This window comes from Epinephelus lanceolatus, chromosome 2, assembly GCF_041903045.1.
Source record: "Epinephelus lanceolatus isolate andai-2023 chromosome 2, ASM4190304v1, whole genome shotgun sequence".
NCBI lineage: Eukaryota > Metazoa > Chordata > Actinopteri > Perciformes > Serranidae > Epinephelus > Epinephelus lanceolatus.
Genome location: NC_135735.1, coordinates 2,123,193 through 2,147,754, shown reverse-complemented (window position 1 = coordinate 2,147,754; position 24,562 = coordinate 2,123,193). Strand labels below are relative to the sequence as shown.

Sequence of the window (24,562 nt, the reverse complement as noted above, 5' to 3'; positions counted from 1 at the left end):
CAATACATTTTGACCTTTGGACTTTACAATGCCCTGGAGTTATTAGAAATGTTCACACGAGTCTGAAACAATCCTACGCAGCCACCTCTGGAATCTAATTCTACAAATATTATGATGCTAATAATGTTAGTGTCGTTTTATTTTATCTGCAACTCTGCCAAAATACCAAGTTTTAACAGAATGAATAAACACGGAAAACAAAAACAAACAAAGCTTGAAACTACTGGGTATCAGCCCTGAGAGAGAGAGAAAAACAGCATGACACTTTGGTTTGAATCTGCTGGTGTGGTCATAAATATTTAGAAGCTGAGGCAAAGATCATTTCAATCAACATCCATCAAATATCCAGGAATTTAAAATAAACAGTAAAAATGCTGTTTATGTGACCTTGTTTACCTTCTAACATCAATATGACAAAAGCAAAAATAACATCTCATTCTTCATGAATGCACGTTACGCACCATGAATTTGGGTTTTGTTTCATTTTCCCACCATCCCTCCGACTCAGACGAAGAGGATTCTGGAAAGTTAGAAATGTCCTGAGGAACAGTCCAGACAGTGACCAGACCGTTCTGACAGCATCTGAAACAAAATAGAGCAACACGTGAAAACTTTCCCTGAGAAATATTCTTCTTTGTAAATACTAGACACGTAATATCTTTTTAGTTTAAAGTCTATTTATTTGTTTGCGTTTGCTTCTTGTTTTTATTGTCTTCACATTTAATTTGAATGTTTTTTTAATGTCTAAATGCCAAAACACACCGGCGACAAACGCCATGTGTCAAAAAATACGCCCCTATTATTTTCAATGTGTAAACCCCACACCAGCGGCAGCTAGACATGTCTTAGCGCTCCTGGATGCGCTACCCCCGCGGCACTTTATGTGACTGTCCGACTTCTAGCCACTGGAACTGTCCCTATGCTAATGCTAACTCTGCTCTCTGTACTGACATATTAGTGATGTACCTCATATAGCTGTATGTTTTAGTCTAAGATATTAGGGAAGTACACAGACAGCGACCGCTTCAGTAGAGGACTGTTAAAACACTTCTCTAGTGACAAAGTCTGCACAGATACAAGTCAGTCTAGTCGAGGTCAGAGATTTTATGGGACATAAATGGAAGAAAAATATATTTGAGTGGAGGGGGGACTTTAAATGATGGTGTCAGCATGTGTGGAGGAGAAGAGAACATCACTCATTAACTCTCTAATAAAAGCAGAAAGTAATCAAACTTCTTGGTATTTGAGGGCGACCTACATGGCCAACATGCTGAGGGCCTTCGGGCCGCGTCCCAGCAGGCTGCACCAGGCCACACCGTTCACCGGGGAGGGATGTCTCAGACTCTGCAGGCAGCGCCAGCTGGAGCCGGAGCCTGAGTTGGAGTGAGGGTCGGGACTGGCCCACAGCTTCACTGTGTCCTCTTTGGCACAAGTCAGCAGGATCTCCCCAGTAGGGCTCCACTTCATACTGGTGATGGACTCCTGTAAAAACATCACGCAGAGAGAGTCAGCTCTGAGGAGAGTCTGAGAGAGAGTAGAAATAAGTAGAAATAATTTACCTTGTGTGCATCAATGACCACGATGGCTCCTTTTTCTAAAGGCTCTTTGGATCCAATCAGCAGCTTGCCATCTGCGTAGCCCACAGCAAAAGGCTTGTCTTCACTGTACCAGGCTATGTGCATCACCGCCACTGAGAGATGAGTCATTATCAAACATTAGTTAATACTCTTCAGAGTGTTCAGTCACATGTGACCACAGAAACACTCAGCACAGACGTTCATCACTCATTCACTCACTCCCTCTTCGTACCATCTTTCCTGTAGCAGTGCTCCAGCTCGGTGCGGTGCATCATGGAGGTATCCAGCACCTCAATGAGGCCCAGAGACCCGTCCATACGTCCCACCAGCAGCATGTCTTTGGGTTCCCCGCACCACAAAGACTCTGCTTCCTCTTTAGGCCAAGCCAACGCCGACACCCAGTGAGGCTGCATGTCTAACAGGCCCTTACCGCCTGAGAGGAGGAAGAGGAGGTCGCAGTTAGTGTGGAGCCGTAAACAGAGTCATTTTATTACAGTGAGAATATACGATACTGTTGAAACACAGTCCCTCCAGGACGTCACAGGCTGTTCACAGGATTGTCGTGGGATTAAACTACGGATTCATCACCCTCTTTAAATCATACCATCTTTATGGCGTCTAATCACCAAAGACTTTTCACATTTTTCATTTTTATGTGCACATGTTAATAAGTATTCTTTTTAGTATATTAACATCTCTCTCCTGACTGAAATATTATCTAATAAAAAATTGAAGGCAACCTTTTTTTAATATTGTATTGTTTTGTTGTCTTTTTTATGCACTATGTGAAGCACTGTGTAACCTTGTTTAGATAAGTGCCACACAAATAAATATCATCATTATATTATTTACTTATTCATTTCTGCTAATATATCCCCCTAAATCCCACGCTGGACCTTTAACACAGTGATTATTGAGAGAAAGAGGAAAAACAAACTAACAGCTGACTCCAAACTTTCTAACAGCAGCGTATATTTAGTTTTATACTTTAAAAGCTGCATTAACATCTATTGAGAGGTTTATAATGGACTGTGGCTTGAACTAATTGAACAATGACGCCCACAGAGAGACGGTAGTGCTCAGACACAGTCACATTTCAATGTGCTCATGGAGGCTAATATCAATGTGATTGTGGACGTTTGTTCTGGAGGCGACTGAAAGTAGCCGAGGACAGATGGTTCATGCTGCAGGGCGTGTGGTGGGAGGCAGGAAATGATGATTGGACCACATCCAGTGCATCTATTTTTAATGGGAGCTATAAAATCTTAATGTGGTCTCATTCATATTCTGCTGACCTCACACACCACTGATACAGGCAGGGCCATGTTTTATAATGGAACAGTTTTTAGGAACAACTCAAACTGAGCTCATCATTATCACACTGTCTGATAAACTGAAACATAGTAAAGACCCCGGAGGAGCTTAAAGAAATAAATGCTCACCGTTAACTTGCCAGATGTTGACCATTTTCTCCATGGCAGACGCCAGATATTTTCCAGTGACACTCCAGGCCAGAGGAGACAGACAGGGGTCGCTGGGAGATCCCAAACCTGACACACCCTCCTCTGAAGAGCCGTCACTGATGAGAGGACAAAGAAGAAACACAGATGAGAATAAGATCTTAAAGTCGCGTTCTTTCATTTATTTGTTTGGTGATGAATCATCTGACATATTGTCACTTTATAAAGCTGTAATGAGGTTGTTAATGTCCTGTTTCACTTTTTGACTGCTGATTACAGACGACCGCCATCTGCTGGTGTGGAGGAGCATGTCCTCTAACGCAGGCGCAGAACATGCACGCTTTTTGGCTGTTGGTTTGGTGTGTTCATGTGCAACTTTTTGGCCGAGAGAGGCAAAATGAGGCGACGCAGCAGGGGGCTCTTGTCGCTGCTAGTTCTCCGACGTTGGTTTGGCGTGTATGGGTCTTAACTCCGAGAAATATATCTGACTCTTTAGCTGAGAAACGCTCCACTTGACCAGCTAGTTGATAACTTTCTCTGATTGTCTCTTGGTGCTGGGCAGGAAGTGGGTTTATCAGAGCTGTTAGGCTGAAACAAATGTGATCAGAGCAGAGTTGGAAGGCCGTGAAACTAAAACAATTAGCTAAAAGATGCTACAATGCTAGAGCTGAGGAGACTGCAGAGTCTGATTATAATTAACTGCAGGTGCCCTGAAACCTTTCATATTACATGTCAGACCTGGTTGCACCAGAAGGTGGCACAGCAAAATTAATCTGCAAAACACTTGATTCTGTCACATGTCAGCGCCAAGGCAGATAGCATAGCGAATACTTGCACGGCTAGGTAGTAAACTACTGTAGCTGTCAAGCTAACTGCTAACATGCTAGTCTGCTAAGTAGCTTTGGTGTTTTCAAGGGTAAGTTTGGATGCATCAAAGTCACACGCTAACACATGAGGAGTTTGGCGGCTTTAAAGAGAGCATAAACTTCAGCTTCAGTTACCTGTCGGAAAGGGCCGTTTGACAGAAAGGTAAAGCTGTGAAAATATTCTAAATATAGCGTACACTTAAACTGATATTCATTTCTTTAGGTGGCTAAAATTCGTTTTGTGTCTCCAAACCTGGGTTGAGCTGACTGACATCTACTGTAGATAACACTCTGACTTTAGATTCCTCATACAACCCCACTTTAAAAAATCCAAACTATCACTTTAACATCCTGAGGTGTGTGCATGCAGAATACTGAGACTGTGCTGTGTGTCAGGAGGCCTTACTCCTTATTGAAGATGCAGGTCTGCTGCAGGGTGTACTGGTTCTTGGTTACGTTCCACATCCTGACCGTCCCATCGTTGCCACTCGTAGCCAGCAGGCCTTTCTTACTGCACCACCCACACGTGATGACCTGAGTGAAACACACTTGATTTAATACCAAACAGTTTCCATCAAACACTTTGAGCTCTGAGGCAGATCCTCTTCCTATATCGACTCACTCTGCTCTGGTGAGCCTCCAGCTTGATGAAGGAGCACTTCCGCAGGTCCCCTGCCATGTCGGCAAAGGTCTGCGGCCGGCTCTGGTTGTTGTCGCGGTCGTGGGCGGCCAGTGTGCGGACCAGCTGCTGGGCGGCCCACTGACGGTGCTGTGAGGACAGCCTGGAGGACAGGCAACAGGCCGCCAGAGCGTTGGCCAGCTCCAGAGGCCCTACAGCGGAGGGATTATGGGAAGGATGGGCATACAAATGCGCAATTAGACCTGCTCGACACGGAACAGAAGGTGACAAGATTTCCCGGTGAGTGAGAGAAGGAGCAACAATGAAAGTGACAAACATGAAAACACAGGAGGCACAGAGAAGTGACCGCACTGAACAGAGACACAAACTGGAACACACATGAGCCGTGTGTGTGTGTGTGTGACGGCTTCACAGACATCACTGATGAATTATTACTAAATGAATTCCACAAATACACAAATACTAATTATGAGATGATCAAAACTATCTAATAAAACACTGAAACACTCAAATTAAAAGGAAAAACTTTTGGAGCCACAAAAAAAATGACTTGACACATCTTAAAAGATAAAAGTACATGATGTGGCTTCATTAATCACGGCAGTGTCATGTTCAATATGTTTGATCACTCAATATAAGAGTTATTGGAAAATATGAAAGGAAAACAAAGCAGCAAATCAACTTACACAAACAGTATCTGATATTTAACCATCACACAAACTATCGATTTGAAATGATTGATTGTGAGAATAAACATTCAGACACAGTGACAGATTTGATCACCGGGTTATTTCTATCTCTTGCTCCTCTACATGTCCACAAACCTCTTTTCTCCATATCAGCCTTGTCATACACAGGTCTGAGTCTGGCTCCTTTATCTGCCAGCAGCGCCACCAGAGCCTGCGTGACCACAAAGTTTGGAGATGTGACGAGCTTGTTCTCCTCAGCCACGCCGCGCAGGAAGCTGGGCAGGAACTTCCTCTGGATGGGGTCGTCCACGGTGGTCAGATTCATACCGGTAGCTGCGGAGATCAGGTTCTGGAGAGGAAGAGTTATTGCATTATACAGAGAGAATTTATAAAGCTGCAGTTTTTATTTTAAACAGATAACTGGGAGCCGATCAGGAACCAGTGAGGACAGAAGAAACAGGACATTTAAACTTGAAGGTCTGTCAGCCTTGACTAAAACCAGACTTTAAAACACACTGAAATGGTCCTGCAGTGAATGTGTCACAGTGGGACTAACACACCCAGATCATGTGACTCCTGCATGTATACAGTCAATCAGACCCAAACTGGCCGAGGCGCTCTGAGCATGCTCCACAGTTTCCGCCCCGGGCTTTGACCCGGAAGTCCAATAGCATTAAATGTGTAAGAGAAGAAGAAGCCGCTAACAACATGGAGAAATCTACATCCAGAGCCGTGACTTTTTGGACGGACCAAATGTACAGAGCTGTAAAGTTGTCCACCATGGTAGCAGTTAGCTGCTAGCTAACCGTAGCTAACTTGTTTGTCCATTGTTTGGTCTGTGACGTAATAGGTCAACAGGAAAAAGGTCCAATACTAACAAGCTGAAAGGGGGCATATCTCCACCTATCGTAGAGGAGTCGCACATACTTGGCTCAATAAATGGATTCCCCTCTCGTGCTTGTATACTGGGACAAGGACAGTAGGCCAGTTAGATGTCCTCGTCCAGCTGGGACTGCAGCTCCACTTCACTGTGACTGGAAATGTACTGACTGACCATGTAATTCATCCCTCATCTCTATCTCCTCATTTACTCTCATATCTCCATTGTCTTCTATCTAAATAAAGGCAAAATGTCTGACTTCATTGCACCCTGATCTGTTTAAAATCAGTAAAACCTGTAAAATCATCTCAGTGAAGCGATGACATGAGTTAAGAGAACCAGGCTGATGAGTAACGTTGTGTACCTGAGTGCAGAGCTGCACCAGCAGCTTGGCGGCGTTGGGACTGTTGGAGGCCAAGCAGCCCACAGCTGTGCTGAGGTAAGCCAAACAGGAGATGGGTTTGCTGGCCTTGGCGGCCCCGCGGGGCCTCTCAGCGTGGCTGGAGCCGGATGTGGGACTAGTGGAGAGACCGGCTCGGCCTGCTGCCGCCAGGCACATCAGCCTGACCAGAGTCCTGATGTCAGTTAAACCCAGAGACTCCAGACCTGCTGCAAGGCTGCAACTCGAGCCGCTGTGAGAGAGGGAGGAGAGACGTCATGTAAAATCAGGCATCAGAGACCTACTTCCATCTACCTGTTAGGTGTATTTTAGGAAGACTTTTAAAATATTAAAATTATGGCTTAAATGGCTTTTTTAAAATGTTTTTATTACAGGCATTATAATGAATAAAATATTTTGTGACTATATCAGCCTTGTATTTTATTAATGTGGTTTATTTCACAATATGCAGTTTTTAGTGATTAGCTGTAAAGGCTGAACAGGTTTTTCATTATTAATGAAGAACAGATGCTCAAAAAATTTAGTGAAATATACTGCACATCTGAGCAATTCATTTTGTCTGAGACATCGTCCCCAAATTAATTATCTTTATGCCAATTTGTTGAATGTAAACCACTTTTTTTTAATAAGTATGGCATTTTTCAAAAATATTCTGATGACATATATTGTTTAAAGAAAAGTCTTTCATTTGATAATCTACCACCAGGGGGCACCACAGTCATGAATTTTCAAGTCCTACAAATAGTGGGTCTCATTCATGAAAAGTGAGTAAATCTGTGTGTAGATTTGCACATAAAAGCCTGCTCTACTAAAAACCTACTCCGGATTCAGGAACGCCGTGGGAAACTCAGATTTGATCGTAAACACGTGTGTATGATCATGAATGCCAATCCATCGTAAAGTGACAGCGCGCCCCCGGTAATCATCAATTAGCATAAATCCCCGCCCACGAATAGCCAATGACCACCATATAAGGAGGTGTAAGTGCATCCAGTCGACCTGTCAGTCATGGCGCAAAGAAAGAAAGACAGTGAAAGAAAAAATAATTTTTCCGAAGCGGAAATCGAAATAATTTTGGGTGAAGTGGACTTTTTTTATTTTCTTCAGTTAGTAGTGGTGTGACAGGGACAGACAAAGCAAAGGCCTGGAGGGAGGTAACAGATGCTGTTAATGTTGTCTCCGTGGCACAAAGAACCATGTCAGAGGTGAAGCGTAAATGGTTTGATATGAAACTGGAGGCAAAGAAACGCATAAGCACACACACAAAAATACAGCGGCCACAGGAGGAGGAGGCTCACAGTCACAACTATCTGCTGCAGACGAGCGCATCGCTGGCATAATTGGGGAGACCTCTCTGTCAGGAATTATTCCTGATGGAGCCAGTGACATGCCTCCACTGGAGTCAACATGAAACCCAGACTGTAAGGTGTTGTATCATAATACATTCTGAAAACCATCATTGATAGCGTAGCGGTCACCAAACATTTGTGGGGCTTTGAATGAAGTGGGAATGGGAAACCAGAGATGTTTTGTGCGTAATGGATAAACTCTAAATCAGTGATGGCTGTTGGAATATAGAGCTATTTAACATTTATTTTAACAAATGATACGGCTAACATATAGCCTACAGCAGTTTGTATGCATCGTCTTCAAATTATTTGAATCTTAATAGCCTAAAGCTCTGTTTTATACAACGTAAATTAAACATTTTTCAAATCAGATTTATTAAAAAAAAACAAAAAACGTGTTGTCTCAATAATTCTTTCAGCTTCTCCTGCTGAACCCAGGCACCAAGGCTGAAGAGGCTGTGATCCGGCTGTCCTTACGGATATTTTTATTATCATCATTCAACATGTAGAAAGAACGTGTAATCTACTGAGTCGATTTACATAGATAATTCACAATTATGAACCTAATCAGGATCTTAAACCTGCTAATTGTCAACTAATTTAACTAAATGTGTTATATTTTTAATATTTTGTCAAGTTTAGATCACGTGTTTCAAAGGCATCTGTGTATTGTGTAGGAGGAGTAGATTTTGTTAGTAGCTACGAAAAGATCGGAGCTACTAAAATATTGATGAATGTGGACATGCACGTAAACTTCCGTCTGTGAACAGTTTACACACAAATTCCTTCTGCTCACGTTTCATGAATGAGACCCAGTGGCTTTAATGTACGAACAGCTAAACAGACAACTTATTTGTTTAGTCCATTTTTTGACTGAAGTCTGTGGAAATACAGAAAGTTTTGACCCGCAAAGATCTGATTTCAGAATAGAGCTGGACACAGACGCACAGACTGACAGACGGAGTGTGCAGCCTACCTGACAGACAGCAGGGACAGCGCTCTCATCACCATGGTCCTGGCCAGCAGCACCTGGGCCGCAGCCGTCACCCTCCTCAGAGCCATCACTCGGTCGTGGGGGTTCTGGAGGGCCGCTGCCTGCTCGCCGAGGGTCACTCTGCCTGATGAACTCTTATCCACTGAGGTCTGACAGCCTGAACACAAACACACACAGTTATTTTAACATCAATGCATTAGATATGTCTCCAGGAGTACTGAGATCTCCTCCTCACCGATCTGCAGCAGGGTCTCCTCCATGCTGTTGGTGGCTGTCACCATGGCAACAGACGCTCCCAGCGGATCACTGTCGGGGAACTGGACAGCCTCGGGGACGATCCTGCGCTCACTGAGACCCAACGGGCCGGCCAACAGCTCAAACTCCTCTTCACCCGTCAGTTTCTCATCTTCATCAACGTCCAGCATGTCCCAGTCCTCTGCAGAGGGATGGACACACACACAACCAGTTAAACATCAAAGACAAACACACACTTCTGTGTGAGACACATTAAACACATCACATGTTGAAATGTTCACGACACAGCTCACCTTCATAGACACTGTCCTGCTTCCCCAGGAGGTCGGGAGCCTGCCCCTTATACCTGAACAACATGTCACAGAGTCACGTCAGAGTTTATCAGTTTAACTTCCTGTAATGTTCCCCTGATCATTCTCAGGTGTGCTCACCTCTCCACGATGGGGACTTTGGCTTTGCTTTTGATGGCCAGGTACTTCTCTCTGCAGCCGCCACACAGCAGGTAGTAAGGGTTTCCGCTCCCACACTCGCCTCCAAACCAGCCGTCCACGTAGGAGCCGTTGCTGCGGTAGCCTTGGCGGTTGGCGCTGCGGCCGCAGCCCGGGTGACTCTTCTTCATGTGTTGATTGAAGTTGGCCACGTTGGCCTCGCACAGCTCGCACACCACCACTTCGTCTCGATCGTCTGTCTCACACACGTGCTGCGAGGTGTGGTGCAATCACAGAGGAACACACACACACATATTCACATACATGAAGACAAACACGACACACACACGAGACAAAGTTGTTTAGACACAGTTCAGCACCCGTGCAAAGTGACGTGTTAGAAACATGAATCAACTGTAGCTCTGCATTAATGAGTTCAAAGCATCAGCCAGTTGTAACACTTGTGTTATTGTTCAGAGTTAAGTCTTTCATTCCATGCCAGTTAGATCAGTGAGTTAGTGTTTTATAAAGCAGCAGTTCAGCGTGCAGATACAGAATGAATAAACTGTGAGAGTGATGCAGGGCAGGTAAAGAGCAGAATGAAGATGGCAGCCCTCTGGACGTAGCATAAAGTCACACACACCCATGTTGGCCAGTCCAGTACCTCCGGGATCCACATTCCCAGAATGTCGGTGTCGCTGGCGAGGTCCTGGCCAAACATGGCCTCCATGGTCTCCTCGTCCAGGTCCATCTCCAGCTCTTCATCCAGGTTGAAGTCGTAAAGAGCGCCAGGGTCCTGCTGCTGTTGGAGCGATGAGACCTCCCGTCGTGATTGGCTGTGGTGAGCCTGCACCGAGCGGTACAGTCCAGCTGAGACGGAGAGGAAGGTTCAAGTAAACTGAGGCAGTGGGAGATGGACACAGTGTGAAGATTAAATATATATGTGTAGAATATTCTCACCAGCGCGGGCCAACAGTGTGCGAGCTGCCAGGTCAAAGCGGTGTTTCCTGCCAGCAGCAGAGCGGCCTCTGAGCGGACCGCCGCTGGAGGCTGATGCACTGTCCTGCTCCAGGCCCTCAGGACTACAGAGAACACAAAGTTTTACTGTTGTTCTGTCTGTCTGTCTACAGATTAATCTTTTAGGCACATAAACAAATGACATCATGGAATTAGTTTCTACGACTTTATAACTGCTCTTTATGACGGTGAACTGCTTGTTAACTTATTCATGTTGTCAGTTTTGGATCTGTGGAGACCTCTAATATGAAAACTCATTCCTGTGAGAACTCTCTCTGTACCTCTCACTGAAGCCCTCCTCCATTTCCGAAGCGTCTGCACTGGCAATGTCTCCGGGAGAGCACAGGTACGGGCTCCTGTCCAGAGATTTGCCTCCAGCTGAGGCCATCGCGCCCGGACAGGACGAATCCGACCCGTCACCGCCAACGCCGCTGCCTCTGGTGTGAGGCTCGTCATGTTCATCCTCTGTGCCTGGATGCTCTATCATCCACATGGCCAGCACTGTGATGTTCTGAGCATCTGCTTCTCCTCGAGCACCTGAGATAACAGGAACACAGACCGGACCCCTCAATACACCTCACGATTAAAGTCACACCTCACAGTCAAAGTCACACCTCACGGTCAAAATCACACCTCACGGTCAAAGTCACACCTCACGGTCAGAGTCAAACCCATAAAAATGTTTTTTATATGACCTGCTGCTTATTAGATCAGCGTTCAAACTACAACTACTGATTTCAAAATAAGTGCCACACTTGTGTAAAACCCTCTGATTCATGCATTTTCTTTGCTTTGTGAATTCATTTTCATGACTTGCCATTAATACACAAAAATAATTTAATTACACTACAACATTAATTCACTTAAACATAATTTAGTAGACTGAAAACGTATAACTGTTCCAGCTTTGTTGGTTTTCTGTTTTATATCATTGTAAAGTTACAATTTTTGGATTTGAAATGATGTGATGAGCATTCATTCTATTTTCTGACATTTTAAAAACAATCAGTTATAAAAAATAATAATCAATAGATAAATTGATGATGACAGTATCATTAGCTGTAGCTCTAGTAGTCACGGCTCCTTCCCGCACTCTAGTGATGTAGAGGTCGAAATTTGTTATCTGCTGAACTTCAGTTTTTCAGAGTAAGAATACAAAATGAAATAAAGGAACAAACAGGAAGCGAGGAGCCTGAGTGAGACTGACCGGTGGCTTCCAGAGCTTTGGTGATCTGGCGCAGAGAGAAGCCCATCTCCAGCAGAGGCACAGCGATGGCGGGAGGAGGAGGAGATGTTGACAGCCTGCTGCTGGGGTCCGACAGAGCTGCATCAAATAACAACACCACAGTGAGTAAAATTATTCTGAAATATGTGAGGTTAGAACATCGCACTTTGTGTGTGTCGTTGACACAACATTATAATCTGGTGAGTTTTTTTTTATGATCTGAACTCAGTTGTTCTGCATGGAAAACTTTTTTGTTTATGCTGCAAAATAAATTCTTCTTTTGTTTGTATTTATGTCACTGTTTTCCTTTGCTTTTGATTCTTGAGCTGCTGTAACGAGTGAATTTCCACGGTGTGCGATCAATAAAGCTCATCTTATCTTATCTAATAACTAAAAGGTGTCTTGAAAAGTTTTCTTTAAATCAAATAAAAGTTACATTTACAGTCACTGTGTAGCCTTGACTTCTATAAAACCTGTTGAATGCATCTTGTTCGTCATAAAACATTTGTAAATCCTATTTTTCTAAAGGCATGAAACCTGCATTGTTTACATCCATGTTTATGAGCTTGCAGTTTTCTTCTTCCTGCCTTTTCTGGTGCATTGCTGCACGTCTTGCCACATTAGCGCCACCTGTAGATCAGTGGAGTGCTGCAGCGCCACTGGCAGGATTGTGGATCGTGTCACACAGGGGAAAAACAAAATAAGGAGCTGCTCAGAGAAGAACAGCTTTAAAGTGCTACGAGACATGTGTCAGGATGTATTGATTCAGCTCAGCAGGTGACACTGATTGATTGATCTGGTTGTAGATCTGCTTTGCGGTGATTGATCAGAGAAGCACGTTTAAAGGTCAGGACAGAAGACAACCTCCAGAGTCTTTACAAGTGGGAGAACTCAAGGCTGACAGCTCCGTCAATCCGGAGGGCATGTGTGAGGAAAAAGTCACTGTTGTGCTGATGATCGGAAATTAGGACGGAATTTGAGTTCATTGAATTTATTCCTGAGGGAAACTCTGTGTTGTCATGAAAGCCATCAGTCTTTTATTGGTTAATATGAACTCAAAAACACAGTGAACAAACTAAAAACTGTGCTGTTTTCTTTGGCTTTTATTTGTGACACACTGTTTTAGCTTTTCACCAGCACAACAGATATCTACGTGCATGGCAGTCTGGCGTACTTACAGGTACCCGTCCTGTTCTGTGGTCTGGAGGGCTGCGAGTCAGGGGAGGTGAGACTCTGCCGGCGGCCAACCTCATCAGAGGGAGACGTTGGCAGAGAGGACACAGGAGGAGTCTGAGCTCGACGGGTTGGAACGAGGGTGGTGGTTGGGTAGCTCGAGAACATTTGCCTGTGACATCACACAGAAGCATTAAAAGAATCATCTCAAGTTAATCAAACATGAGAGACACAGCTGATGATTAACACTCGCTGGCTGACAATATGTGCAGCCATCTGTTCTGACCTGAGAAGGCTGAGAGGCATGACCCCCGGGGACTCTGAGGCAGGGACGGTCTCTGTGTCTGTGACGGGTGTTGTAGCAGTGGTGGTGTCCTCCAGCGAGGAGCTCATGAAGGAGGTGGTGCTGGAGGCAGAGGGGCTGGTGGTGACTGGGGTCTGTGCCAACTGCTCACCCTCTGTACCTTCCCCCTCACCTTCCGGTTCACTCCTCACTCCTGCGGGAGACGAAACGACAGACGAAGATGTAAAAATGAACTCTCAGAAAACAAATAAACAAAGTCAGTAAATCAACCCTCCACACAGTCTCACCGGGCTTAGCCTTTCCCCCGCTGGGCTCCTCCATCAGCCCGTTCACAACGAGCTTGTAGATCATGGCCTGCGCCCTCTCCAGGTCCGCCAGGCCCAGAGCTCGCTTGATGGGGGAGCGCATCACTGCCCGCTTCACCATATGGCGCATGAGGAACTGCAGAGCCGCACGCATCTCCACTTCCTCCTGGCACACCGGCGAGGTGGCAGCTGTGCTTCCACTGGTGCTGGCATTCAGATCAGCGTTGTGCCCGCTGGGTGCTTCCGGTAACACCTTGATGTCAGGAGAGAGAACAGGTTGGCATCAATCTGACCCGCATCTGACCTGGATCTGTGTCAGCTGTCTCTCTGCGCACAGATTATGTTTGCTTCATATTTAATTGCTCTAATTATTCCATTTATATAAAATGTATAGAAACAGGAGAAGAAGGTAACAACAAAGAAAAAGTTCAAGTTGTTTTTTTGCTTTGCAGAAATTTGCTTTCTTGCTGAGAGTTAAATGAGATGATCGATATGACTGACCCATCTGTCCATTAATTATTAATTAATTATAAAACTCCTCAGAGCACTACTCCAGCACAGCACAAATTAGATTTAATAATGATAGTGAGTAGTAGTGAGACAGTAGAGGAGCTGAGTCCCAAATCATGGGGCAACTTCTGCAGTGTGGAATCAGTGGTGTCGTTTGGCCTCGGCGTCCTCAATGTTTTACGAACAGACTTTTCAGATCCATTTAGCGATGTGCAGTTCAGAGTGAACTTGAGAGAAAAATTATAGCTAGGTCTACAGTTCTTTAGTGATTTTATCCTTCTTTTGAGGGTATTTCTTTCCAATCACCATGGCTTTTTCCAGCGATGGATAATGCTACTGACGATTGTCACCATATTTGCTTTCTAACAACTCCCTAACTGGTTTTTGCTGCCTTGATCTCCTCATGCTCATGTGTTACTGTCAGAAACAGTTCCCCCTCGTTATCAATCTAAGCAAAGAAATCTCTAGTCTTACTTTTCACCATCAAGCAGACAATCTGCGTCCTGTTCGGCATGTGCATGTCTGGTGTATGTGACTGGTCATGCTTTATGCATTTTCAGGCACGTTACTATGGACAAAGATTATTTATGAAATGATGCTAAAACGCTGGTGTGTATGAAGATTGTTTTGATTGGAAGCACTGTTTTAAAATGAAAACATATTTGTGTGGATGTGGCTTATGGCACTTTGCATTGGCTTCACGCTTCAGGTCTGGAGGCTAAGTCCAGTTCTTTTACACAGAATGTGGTGCTGAGTTATGCTAACCAACTGTTAGCTCCAACTTCATATTTAACAGACAGATAAGAGAGCTGTAATCAATCCTATCATCAAACCCTCAGCAAGAAAGCAAATAAACATATTTCCCAAAATGTTAAATAACTGCCTGTAAGAAGAACACGAGAGACTAAACTGAACTGCTGCAGTACCTTTGGTATGAGCAGCAGCTCAGCATACTTGCTGCAGCTGAGCAGGGCGCTGAGGGTCTTCATGGCTCCCAGGTAGAGATATGACAGCTGCACAGCGTGGATCTCAGACTGCGTGGCGATGCAGGAAGGAGACGGCTCGTGACTGCGGGAGCCGTGCTCATGACCTTTCTTCCTGTTCCCCTCAGCAGGAGTGTGAGGAGCTGTGGTGAAAAGGGTCTCGTTCCCGCCTGCCCCTCCGCTAACCACAGAGGAGATCTCACTTTCTGACTTAGAGTTTGGAGCCACGTGTGCTTTCACCTCATCCAGGCTGTGGGACACACGCAGGTCAGAGGTCGTGGTGTTTGGAGCTGCTCCTGATGAGGCTCCAGTGTTCTCCTTTTGTTCATTACGGCTGTGCCCCTCGCTCTCCGCCTTCTCTTCATTACTGGTTGGTTCGTGCCCGGTCGAGGCTGCATTGCGATGCTTCTTTTCATGGCGACGTGCGCTGAGCTTGGCAGCGGTTTCCTCGTGGATGCTGGTGAGGTAGGTGAGGTCCAGCAGCAGCGAGGCGGTGAGGCCGCGGAAACGCGCCACGTCGAAGGGCAGCGGCTCGCAGGGATCCAGGTTGTATAGTGGAGTGTCACTAGGCGACCAGAAAGTTGGGAAGCTTTAATAGAAGGGAGTGGAGAGTGAAAGGAGACAAGGGAAGGAAACACAAAGTGAGGGAAAGGGCAGGAGAGAAAGAGCACAGCATGCAAGACAAATAAAAAGATGGAATGTGTTGGGTATGAAACAAAAACATGCCGCATGATGATTGATTGGGTCATGCAGAAGAGTCATGGATTAATGACGCAAAGGACAAGTCAGTGACATGAAGACAAAATGAGAGTGAGGGAAGATGAAAGGGTGAAAAAGTAACAAAGAGGCTAACGCAGAGTGTCAGAGGAGTGTGAACACAGGCAGTGAACAAACATTCAGCTTCATCTGTGTTAGAATATACAGTTAATCAGCCATGTGGTCATCCTGCTGTTGACCGAGCGCCACAGCACATGTCACATAAATAACCAGAACAGAACATCATGCACAACACTGCTGTTGGACCAACAATCATCTGATCTGCCCCGACAAGAATTCAAAGGGTTTTTCCCCCAATAAAGTATCATTCACAATGTACACAAAGTACAAGAAGATAACTCAGAACGTTTTTTACCCAACAGCAGTGAGAGCCAAAATCTTTACATGGCTGATGGTGTTAAAATCAAAATAAATGTAAAGTGGTAACTAGTCCTGTCACCATAACTACTCTCACTGAGCGATATATCGTCCCAGAGAGAACGGTAATAAGTTACATTAATGTCATTTTGTGACCACTGATATAACAATAATATAATAGTGTAATAATGTCAGTACAGACACTGGAATTAGAATATGAGAAAAATATTTGACATATTTTTTTTAAAAAAAGTGATTATCACTTTATCACTCAAGTTACACTGAGTTCGCATCCATGTCATATGTCACATGCTTCCACCGGCAGCACAGAAGATCTATACAATCAGCACAGTTTCAAGATTAGAGTCACCAATTCAGTATCTGACCAAATGTCTCCCCTTCTGTTCCTGAGATATGACGTTAAAACATGATGATGTCACAGTCAAGCTGACCTTTGACCTTTTGACCTTCATTATTTTATACTGTTAAATATTTGTGTGAAATTCCATCATAATTAGTATATGCATTCTCAAGTTATGGCCAAAAAAAAAGTTTTGTGAGGTCACTGTGACCTTTGACCAACAAATTTTAGTCAATTCATTTTTGAGTCCAAGTGGGTGTTTGTGCCAAATTTGAAGAAATTCTCTCAATGTGTTCTTGAGATATCACATTCACAAGAACAAGACAGATGGAAGGTCACAGCAACCTTGAACTTTGACCACCAAAGTCAAATACATTCATCATTAAGCCCAAGTGAATGTTTGTGCCAAATTTTTTAAAAATCCCTGAAGGTGTTCTTGAGATATCGACGGACGAACCTATGAACTGAAGACCCAAAAACAATATACCTTCACGCCAGCGATAGCCGTGGATTCCAATCACTTTATTGTTGAGTCCAAGCAGATGTTTATATCAGATGTGAAGGAAAGTCCCTCCAGGTGTTTCTGAGATACTGCATTCACAAGAATATGATGGAACAGGTCACTGTGACCTCTGACCAACAAATTATAATCAGTTTAATCCTGAGGTCATGTGGATGTTTGTGTCATATTTGAGGTAACTCCCTCAAGGACTTCTTGAGATATTGCGCTCACGAGAATGACATGGATGCAAGGTCATAGTGACCTTTGACCTTCAAAACCTAATCGCTTCATCATTGAGTCCCAGTAGATGTTTGCGCCAAATTTGAAAAAAATCCCCCAAGGCGTTCTTGAGATATTGTGTCCTGTCAGACAAAAGGATGAATGGACGAACAACCCAAATACATAATACCACCGTCCACAGCTTTCGCCGATGTGGAGGCATAAAAATTTGGCCAACAAAAGCAAAAACAACTGTTGCCTCTTGTGACATGTAGAAAACCACAGTTTGCTCCAGTCAATGTGCTGTAGTTGGCTCCCAAGGACGGATGGCCTGGGAGCCGGGCAATTTGCGGGTGGATTTACGGAGCGCCCAAGTCTTAAAATGGTCGTCAAAACCCTGCTGGTTATTATGGCATCATGTTGGCTAATTTTTTTGGTGACAGTCTTGTTAACAAACGTGCATGTAAACACATCTGGCAACATCGAGGTCAGCAAAATGACCGAGCTCATGTCATAGTTAAGTTGATAAGGTAATTATCGTGACAGGCCTACCGGTAACTAGATAATAATTTGGTAAACATATAAAAAAGAGCAGTAAATAACAAACAGAGCGACATACAGACAAAGAAAAATGTTAAATAAAGGTGTCACAGCAAAATGTTTCCCCCGGTACCTGATGGTGATCTCAGCCTCGTCCCACTGCACCTTCGCTGAGGTGCTGCCTTCCTTCACCACGCCCAGCAGAGTAGCGTGCCTCCCCGTCTGCTTGTGCACACATCGCCCACCTACACGTAGGCCTGCGTCTGCCCCTCCGATCACCGCCAGGACCGGCCAAACCTCCGTGCAGAGCGTCCTCAGGTGGTGCTCCGACAGCTCCCCCAGGCCGTGCTGCCGTCCGTGGCGTCCCCTCTCCTCCTCCGTCCTGGTGGGTGTTTCTTGGCTTTCTCTCTGGGCATCGTGCTCCTCACGGCTCTGCACAGAGCGACTCTTCTTCAGCCGCTGACCCCCACCGCCGCCTGAGGCACTGGCGGACTCTCTGAAGCAAGGTTTGATCTTGTGGAGGCGCTCGATCATGGTCTTGTTGATGCGATGCGTCCAGTGGTCGGTGCGATGTAAGATGCGGATCAGCTGTGTGGTGGCCTCGGCCAAGACGGTGGCCATGGGGCTGCAGACTGGGTCACCAGGTAAGAGGTCTCGAGGCGTCCCCCTCATCTGCATGTCACAGATCTTCACCTGGACAAAATAAGCAGAATATATAAATACAACACTGTGTTTTCACAGATACAGTAAATACACAGAGAGACACTGTTAAAGCCATCATTCAGATTGGATTTAAGATTTACACTTTTTCAGAGAGCAGAAGAAAAAGAGCCAAATAACAAGCAGAAAAACAGCAAGTTAAGTCAACATGAGAAGCTCCACAACTTCTTAGAAAATTCTGACGTTTCTGACATGATAATAAATGCTGATTCTTGCTTTTCGCCTGTTGCACCACCCGTCATCACAGAGCAGGTGGAAATAAAAGATTTACCTGGAGAGTGAAGTGTGTTTTTAATATCATTCATTTACAGTATTTACAGTGAGAAGGAGAACGTACATTAATCAACATTTTTACAACGTCACATGGTGTCTACAGCTATGAGAATGGGCGTCTGGAGACGGATCCCAAGAGTGCATTGTATGTGGATGATAAATGGTGTCGTAGTCCACCTCCTCTGTTTAACGATGGTCGAACACTCATTCACACCTGGACCCATCAAACCCTAATTTTACACAATGGCCAGGTTGGTCAACGACTCACATGTGACCTAAACAACTCTGAAACTCAGAGCTCACGTGATCTCAACGACTCCTTCAGGGTTCACACCACCCACACAGAGTTTAAAGCCGACGACTCCGCACCAGTCCGTTAGAACTGAAGAAGCCTCTTGGATGAGAGGTGAGACGTCTTCAACGTCCAGTCGCCTACGATACAGCACTTAAGATCACCATGACCTAGACGACTGAGAATCATCAACAACATCTTCAATTTTATGCTTTTTAAGACCTTTAAAGAGCTTTTTTTTTTTTTAACAAAAAAAAAAAAAGACAGATTTTTCGACACATCATCTTTTTCTTATTCAAGCGCTGCAGGTCAGAATAAAGATCAGTAGAACATATGTGATCCAGTGCAGAGGGAGGTTTTATGAAGGAATATTGTCATTAGAGTGAGTTGGGTTCATCTACATTTTGCCAACAGCTCAGTGCAAGTGAAAAATTAAAACACTAGTATGAGGTTCAGTGGGAGATTTAGAGACTTGTAACATCAGAAATAACTTTTACACAGAAGAGCTGGACTCGTTTTGACGAAAAGAAAATAAACATGGATAAATGAAATTAGATCAAATGTTTGTGACAGTGACGACCTCACAAATTGAAATCTAAGACTAGTTCAGGGCTTTTAAGGCCAAAAGACTTTTTAAAGAAATACTTCACCCACAAAATGACCATTTATATGCCAGATAGTCGCACTGTGTTACCTGAACTTTGTGAAGAAAAATGTGTTCTTCTCACATGTCTCTGGTAAACGAAGAATCCAAAAATGACAAATTGTTGATCGGCGTTTAACAACAGCAAAACTATATCAAATCATCTGATCACAAACTCTCACACAACTCGTATAGTATAACTGAAGTCTCATTCAGAGTCCTGCACCAGGTCGGGTACCTGGTGGTAACCTGCAACAAGCTGTGTAAAAAAAAAAAAAAAAAATATATATATATATATATATATATTTTTTATTTTTCAGAATAAATATCTCTTACCTTCTCTCCTGGGTTGCTGCTGTAGAACATCACACAGGGGTAGAGCTCTGTGGCGTCGACATCCTCGAAGGCTAACTTTGGTTCCTGTGGGATCACAAGTTCACAGTTAGGGATGGATACAGAACCCTGAGGAGGAGTCTGCTGTGGTAGCTGATGTCGAGCTGACGTCTCTCACCTCTCCGTTCTTGCCAAAGGAGATGGTTCTGGCCTCCATGTCCAGGACGCAGGTGATGAAGTCTCCCTGAGTGAAGCTGCTGAGCGTCAGTGTTTGCTCCCCGTTGTGATACAGGTTCCCGCTGTACGCTCGGTACAGCCACATATCTGATGTGGTGCGGTGGTTGAAGTCGTGCACAGGCCATCGTGAAACACCCACACACGTGCCCTCATTGCCTCGGTTCTCCTTCACGATGTAAAACTACAGAAACAAAACATGAAGTGAATCGAAACAGGCAGACGACTTTTGTGTAAAACTCTCATCAGTTACTGCCCTGTCATTCCTTCAGTCCTTCCATAATTATTTACAATTCAGCCCTGATGTTTAAATAACGATGAAGATATTGTTTGTTGCAGACACACACACTGTTACAGCCCAATGATTTAATAAAACAGTACTCTACCTTCCACTGGTAACATCCAGAGGAGATCCCAGTGGACGCCAGGCCGTAGCCTTTCCCCCCACTGCCATGCGTCAGCCCCTGGCCATTCTCCACCACACAGCACTGAGCCTTCTCCGGGTCAAAGGACACTTCCTGAATGGGAAGGTTCTCGTCTTCCTCCTCTGCCTCTCCCTGTGGATTAAAAACACGTCAGTCACTCAGACAAATAAATGCTAATCAACACACACGAGCAGGAGAGGAGAACGGTCAGTTTCTCACCTGCAGTTTGAGTTCCTGAACTTTTTCTTTGATCTGGACCGAGTGTTTGGCCTGAGCGACAGGAGCTTCCCACATGCAGTCAGACAACAGGGCGAACAGACGCTCAACGACCTGGAAGAGAACAAACTGTATGAGCTCACTGACTGTTACTGAGGACCTGTACCGAGCAAAGAGAGTGGCACACCTGTGTCATCTGGTCGTCCTCCATGTTGGCCTCACAGGCAGGAAGGACAGCCTCCAACACGTGAAGAGCGAGGAGCCGAGTTCTCAAGTTTCCCACCAGAGGGACCCCTGCAACCAGCAGCCACCAGGGGGTTAGAATATATGACCTTCACATAATCCGCTCCAAATTAATCTATATTTTTAAAATCATTACTAAAAGTGTGTGTCATATAAAAACTAAAGTGATGGTCAAAGTTGTCACAGTGAAATTTAAGGTGTGCTGATGGATTCACGTCATCAACTCATGCATATGAAGAGGTTACATAAAACCAGAGTGAGCGTCCTCTACTGACCAATCAGACTGCAGTGTTCACAGCTCCACCCTTTAGTACCAGATCTGTGTGCTAGGTACCCCAACAGAGGGGGGACCAAACATGGGGGACGGGAAGGAACGGTTCTGTTGGTACCATCCACAACTTTTCACCGTGGACACAGCAAATATGCGTACTGAACCGAACTGAACTGAACTGAACCAAACCAGACTGCTTGGTGTAGACGGAGCTGAGAATCCAGTGGAGTGATGAGATTTAGTTGCTCTTTTAAAATCAATCTTTTAAAAACTTTTCATTACTTAAGTATTTGTAAAACCCACATAAAGATGTAAAGGGTAACCAGCAGCACTGATTTATCAAAAAATTTTAATAGACAAAATATGGAGATCCATGGTTTCCATCCAAAAGCAGTGACAAGCTTGTTGTACCTGAGCAGCATTTCTGCGCTGCGATGTTGAGCAGCACTTCAGTCCATTTAGGGGAGGCCATCTTGGACTGGATGGCCTTGGAGGACACCACCCTCCTGAGGAAGACGAGGAAGTCTCCGAGATGAAGCTCAGCAGTGTGCTGCTTACGGATTAATGCTGGAAAAAAACAACAACAATACAATATGTTACAGGTCATATGTTGATTTCATGGAATACAAACCTTTATTCACCTTCACTGCAAACACAGTTAATGAGGGGAACTTCTTTCAAACTGGACGTTATTTTCCCATGTTTTTATGTCTAAGTGCCGTATGGGAACAACATATCTTTTCATATCTATGTCTTTTTTGTGTGTTTTCTGCTCTCTGTTTTCTTTTTGTTGTTTACTGTCCCTATGATGTCAAAAATGTTCATAAGGGGTGTCGGTGGCTTAGTGGTAGAGCAGGCACCCCATGTACAAGGCTGTTGCCGGGTTGGAATCCAGCCTGTGGCCCTTTGTTGCATGTCATCCCTCCTTCTCTCTCTCCCCCTTTCACGCTTACCTGTCCTGTTAAACCTACCTGTTAAAGGCAAAATGCTCAAAAAAAATTAAAAAAAAAAAATGTTCAGAAATTAAAAGTATTAAGAAAACTAGAATTACAGCCTCCGCCCACCAGTCCAGTGTCTCTGAAAGTCTCCATCCATGTCAGTGAAAACATGGATGCTTCACACACAGAAGATCTATACAATCAGCACAGTTTCAAGATTAGAGTCACCAATTCAGTATCTGACCAAATGTCTCCCCTTCTGTTCCTGAGATATGACGTTAAAACATGATGATGTCACAGTCAAGCTGACCTTTGACCTTCATTATTTTATCCTGTTAGACATTCGTGTCAAATTTTGTCATAGTGTATGAATTCTAGAGTTAAGGCCCCAAAAACATATTTTGTGAGGTCACACTGACCTTTGACCTTCAACCACAAAATTCTCATCAGTTTATCCTTGAGTCCAAGTCAACCTTTGTGCCACATTTGAATGAATTCCCTCAAGGCCTTCTTGAGATATTTTCACAAGGATAGGATGGACGGATGGACAGCCAACCTGAAAACAATGCTTCTGGCCGCAGCTATCACCGGCACAAAAGCATAAAAAATGTTGTTCCCACGAATTACTTAGGCACAAAAACATGGAAAAATTGGGTCCAGGATGAAAAATACTGGATTTTTTTTTTTTTTTGTTAAAAAACAAATCTATTTAAGTATTAATCACAATTTAATGATTTGAATGTTGTCTGGTTTTATATCTGTTTCTTAATAAATGCATTTTTTGTTTAGTTTTGTTAAGTTGACAGTTTCAGTCTGGGATGTGTACAATGATTCTGGTCTCATGACTGTCACAGGTTATGTAACAAAACCAGCTCCAGTTTCCTGATATAACAACTGACTGTAAATGTGTTTGTTTTCCACATTATTATATTTTTTTTGTTGACAAAAATAATTCTTGTTGTTAATAACAAAATTTTATTATATTCCTCACTTAGTTGTTACCAAGACTTCTCATGAATGTAATAACGGTCACAAACACAGTGAACTTCCTGTATCATCAGACACAAGAGGGACAACATGGCGCCCTCGTCAGGTCAATAAAACTGACTGAACAAAAAGAGGAACTTCATTACCTCTGAAGTCTTTCTTCTCAGAGTCCGCACTGTCCTCATGTTTGCTGTCTTCCTGGTCTTTCCCAGAGGACAGGAGACTGACTCCGGCCTGAGACAGCAGGTTCTTCAGCTGACTGCAGAGCAGATCCAGCAGCGACTGGACGACTTTGGGACTCAACTTGTCTGCATATGTTCTGTGAATGGAAGCAAAGACGCAGCTGTAAGTGTCATCTTTTCTTCAGGTTTACAGTACTGATGTCTCCATTGCTCCAGTTTTAAACCTCTTACCCGGTGCTGATGGCGAGGATCTGCAGCAGGCGGGTGGACGCCACCTTGAGGGCGGTGCTGAGCTGGGACACTCCGGGTTTCTGCAGCAGCTGGAGCGGCTGCCCCAGCATCGTCTCTGTCCCACAGAGCTGGGACAACACGTTGAGCAGTCCACTGGAGATGGCCAGGGACACGTCCACTGGCTGGTAGCGAACGCTCAGTGCGAACACAGTCACCAGCAGGAGGCGCTGCTGGGCTTCTACATGAGGGAGAAGAAACGAGAAGGAGATAAAAGCTCCAGACAAAACTCATCCAAAACAGACCGGCTTCCATATGATGCTGTAACGTAGAGCTGAAACAATTCCTTGTTAAGACTGGATGTTAAATTTGGCTAATTATGCCGATTTTGAATCAGCTCTGTGTCACTGCAACCTGAGGAGTAACATTAAATGCAAACGGACAACGCTCAGCCTGGAGCTCCTCGCTCATCCACCAACACAAGTCCTCCTGATGACGTGAAATCCGGGGACCTCCACTGGTGGATGAGCGGTAAGCTCCAGGCAGCATGGTGGAAAGGCAAACACTGGTCATCTGCACAAAATTCCCACATTTTGATGACACAGAGCTGGTTGAAAATCAGCAGTTTTTCATTTAAATAACATAAATCAATACAGTGGCTCTTTATGTTTTCACAAACTGACTGCAGCATTTCATTTTCTGATTTTATTTTACTGAGCAAAACTTACTGTTGGCTAACTCAGGGGCATAACCACAGAACATAACA

The 24,562-nt window shown here is 44.4% G+C and overlaps 1 protein-coding gene across 5 annotated transcripts in view; it reads right to left on the bottom strand.

Moving 5' to 3' along the window:
* Positions 1 to 24,562, bottom strand: part of herc1 (HECT and RLD domain containing E3 ubiquitin protein ligase family member 1) — an 84,880-nt gene that overhangs the window by 16,778 nt on the left and 43,540 nt on the right. For 2 of the 5 annotated variants that reach the window (XM_078173153.1, XM_078173159.1), the window contains exons 29-58: positions 23,800 to 24,037; positions 23,533 to 23,705; positions 21,873 to 22,028; positions 21,135 to 21,241; positions 20,951 to 21,061; positions 20,693 to 20,863; positions 20,251 to 20,490; positions 20,076 to 20,159; positions 17,945 to 18,504; positions 14,999 to 15,644; positions 13,545 to 13,815; positions 13,240 to 13,450; positions 12,959 to 13,125; positions 11,763 to 11,879; positions 10,837 to 11,092; positions 10,499 to 10,620; positions 10,182 to 10,408; positions 9,542 to 9,810; positions 9,404 to 9,456; positions 9,091 to 9,291; positions 8,838 to 9,012; positions 6,477 to 6,744; positions 5,368 to 5,581; positions 4,526 to 4,785; positions 4,310 to 4,437; positions 3,020 to 3,156; positions 1,810 to 2,010; positions 1,560 to 1,690; positions 1,259 to 1,482; positions 462 to 582 (exon numbers count right to left, since the gene is read on the bottom strand). In XM_078173153.1, the coding sequence (XP_078029279.1) occupies positions 462 to 582; positions 1,259 to 1,482; positions 1,560 to 1,690; positions 1,810 to 2,010; positions 3,020 to 3,156; positions 4,310 to 4,437; positions 4,526 to 4,785; positions 5,368 to 5,581; positions 6,477 to 6,744; positions 8,838 to 9,012; positions 9,091 to 9,291; positions 9,404 to 9,456; positions 9,542 to 9,810; positions 10,182 to 10,408; positions 10,499 to 10,620; positions 10,837 to 11,092; positions 11,763 to 11,879; positions 12,959 to 13,125; positions 13,240 to 13,450; positions 13,545 to 13,815; positions 14,999 to 15,644; positions 17,945 to 18,504; positions 20,076 to 20,159; positions 20,251 to 20,490; positions 20,693 to 20,863; positions 20,951 to 21,061; positions 21,135 to 21,241; positions 21,873 to 22,028; positions 23,533 to 23,705; positions 23,800 to 24,037 (6,239 nt within the window). The remainder of the gene's footprint in view (positions 1 to 461; positions 583 to 1,258; positions 1,483 to 1,559; positions 1,691 to 1,809; positions 2,011 to 3,019; positions 3,157 to 4,309; positions 4,438 to 4,525; positions 4,786 to 5,367; positions 5,582 to 6,476; positions 6,745 to 8,837; positions 9,013 to 9,090; positions 9,292 to 9,403; positions 9,457 to 9,541; positions 9,811 to 10,181; positions 10,409 to 10,498; positions 10,621 to 10,836; positions 11,093 to 11,762; positions 11,880 to 12,958; positions 13,126 to 13,239; positions 13,451 to 13,544; positions 13,816 to 14,998; positions 15,645 to 17,944; positions 18,505 to 20,075; positions 20,160 to 20,250; positions 20,491 to 20,692; positions 20,864 to 20,950; positions 21,062 to 21,134; positions 21,242 to 21,872; positions 22,029 to 23,532; positions 23,706 to 23,799; positions 24,038 to 24,562) is intronic. The other 3 variants (XM_078173167.1, XM_078173157.1, XM_078173160.1) reach the window with 3 other exon arrangements.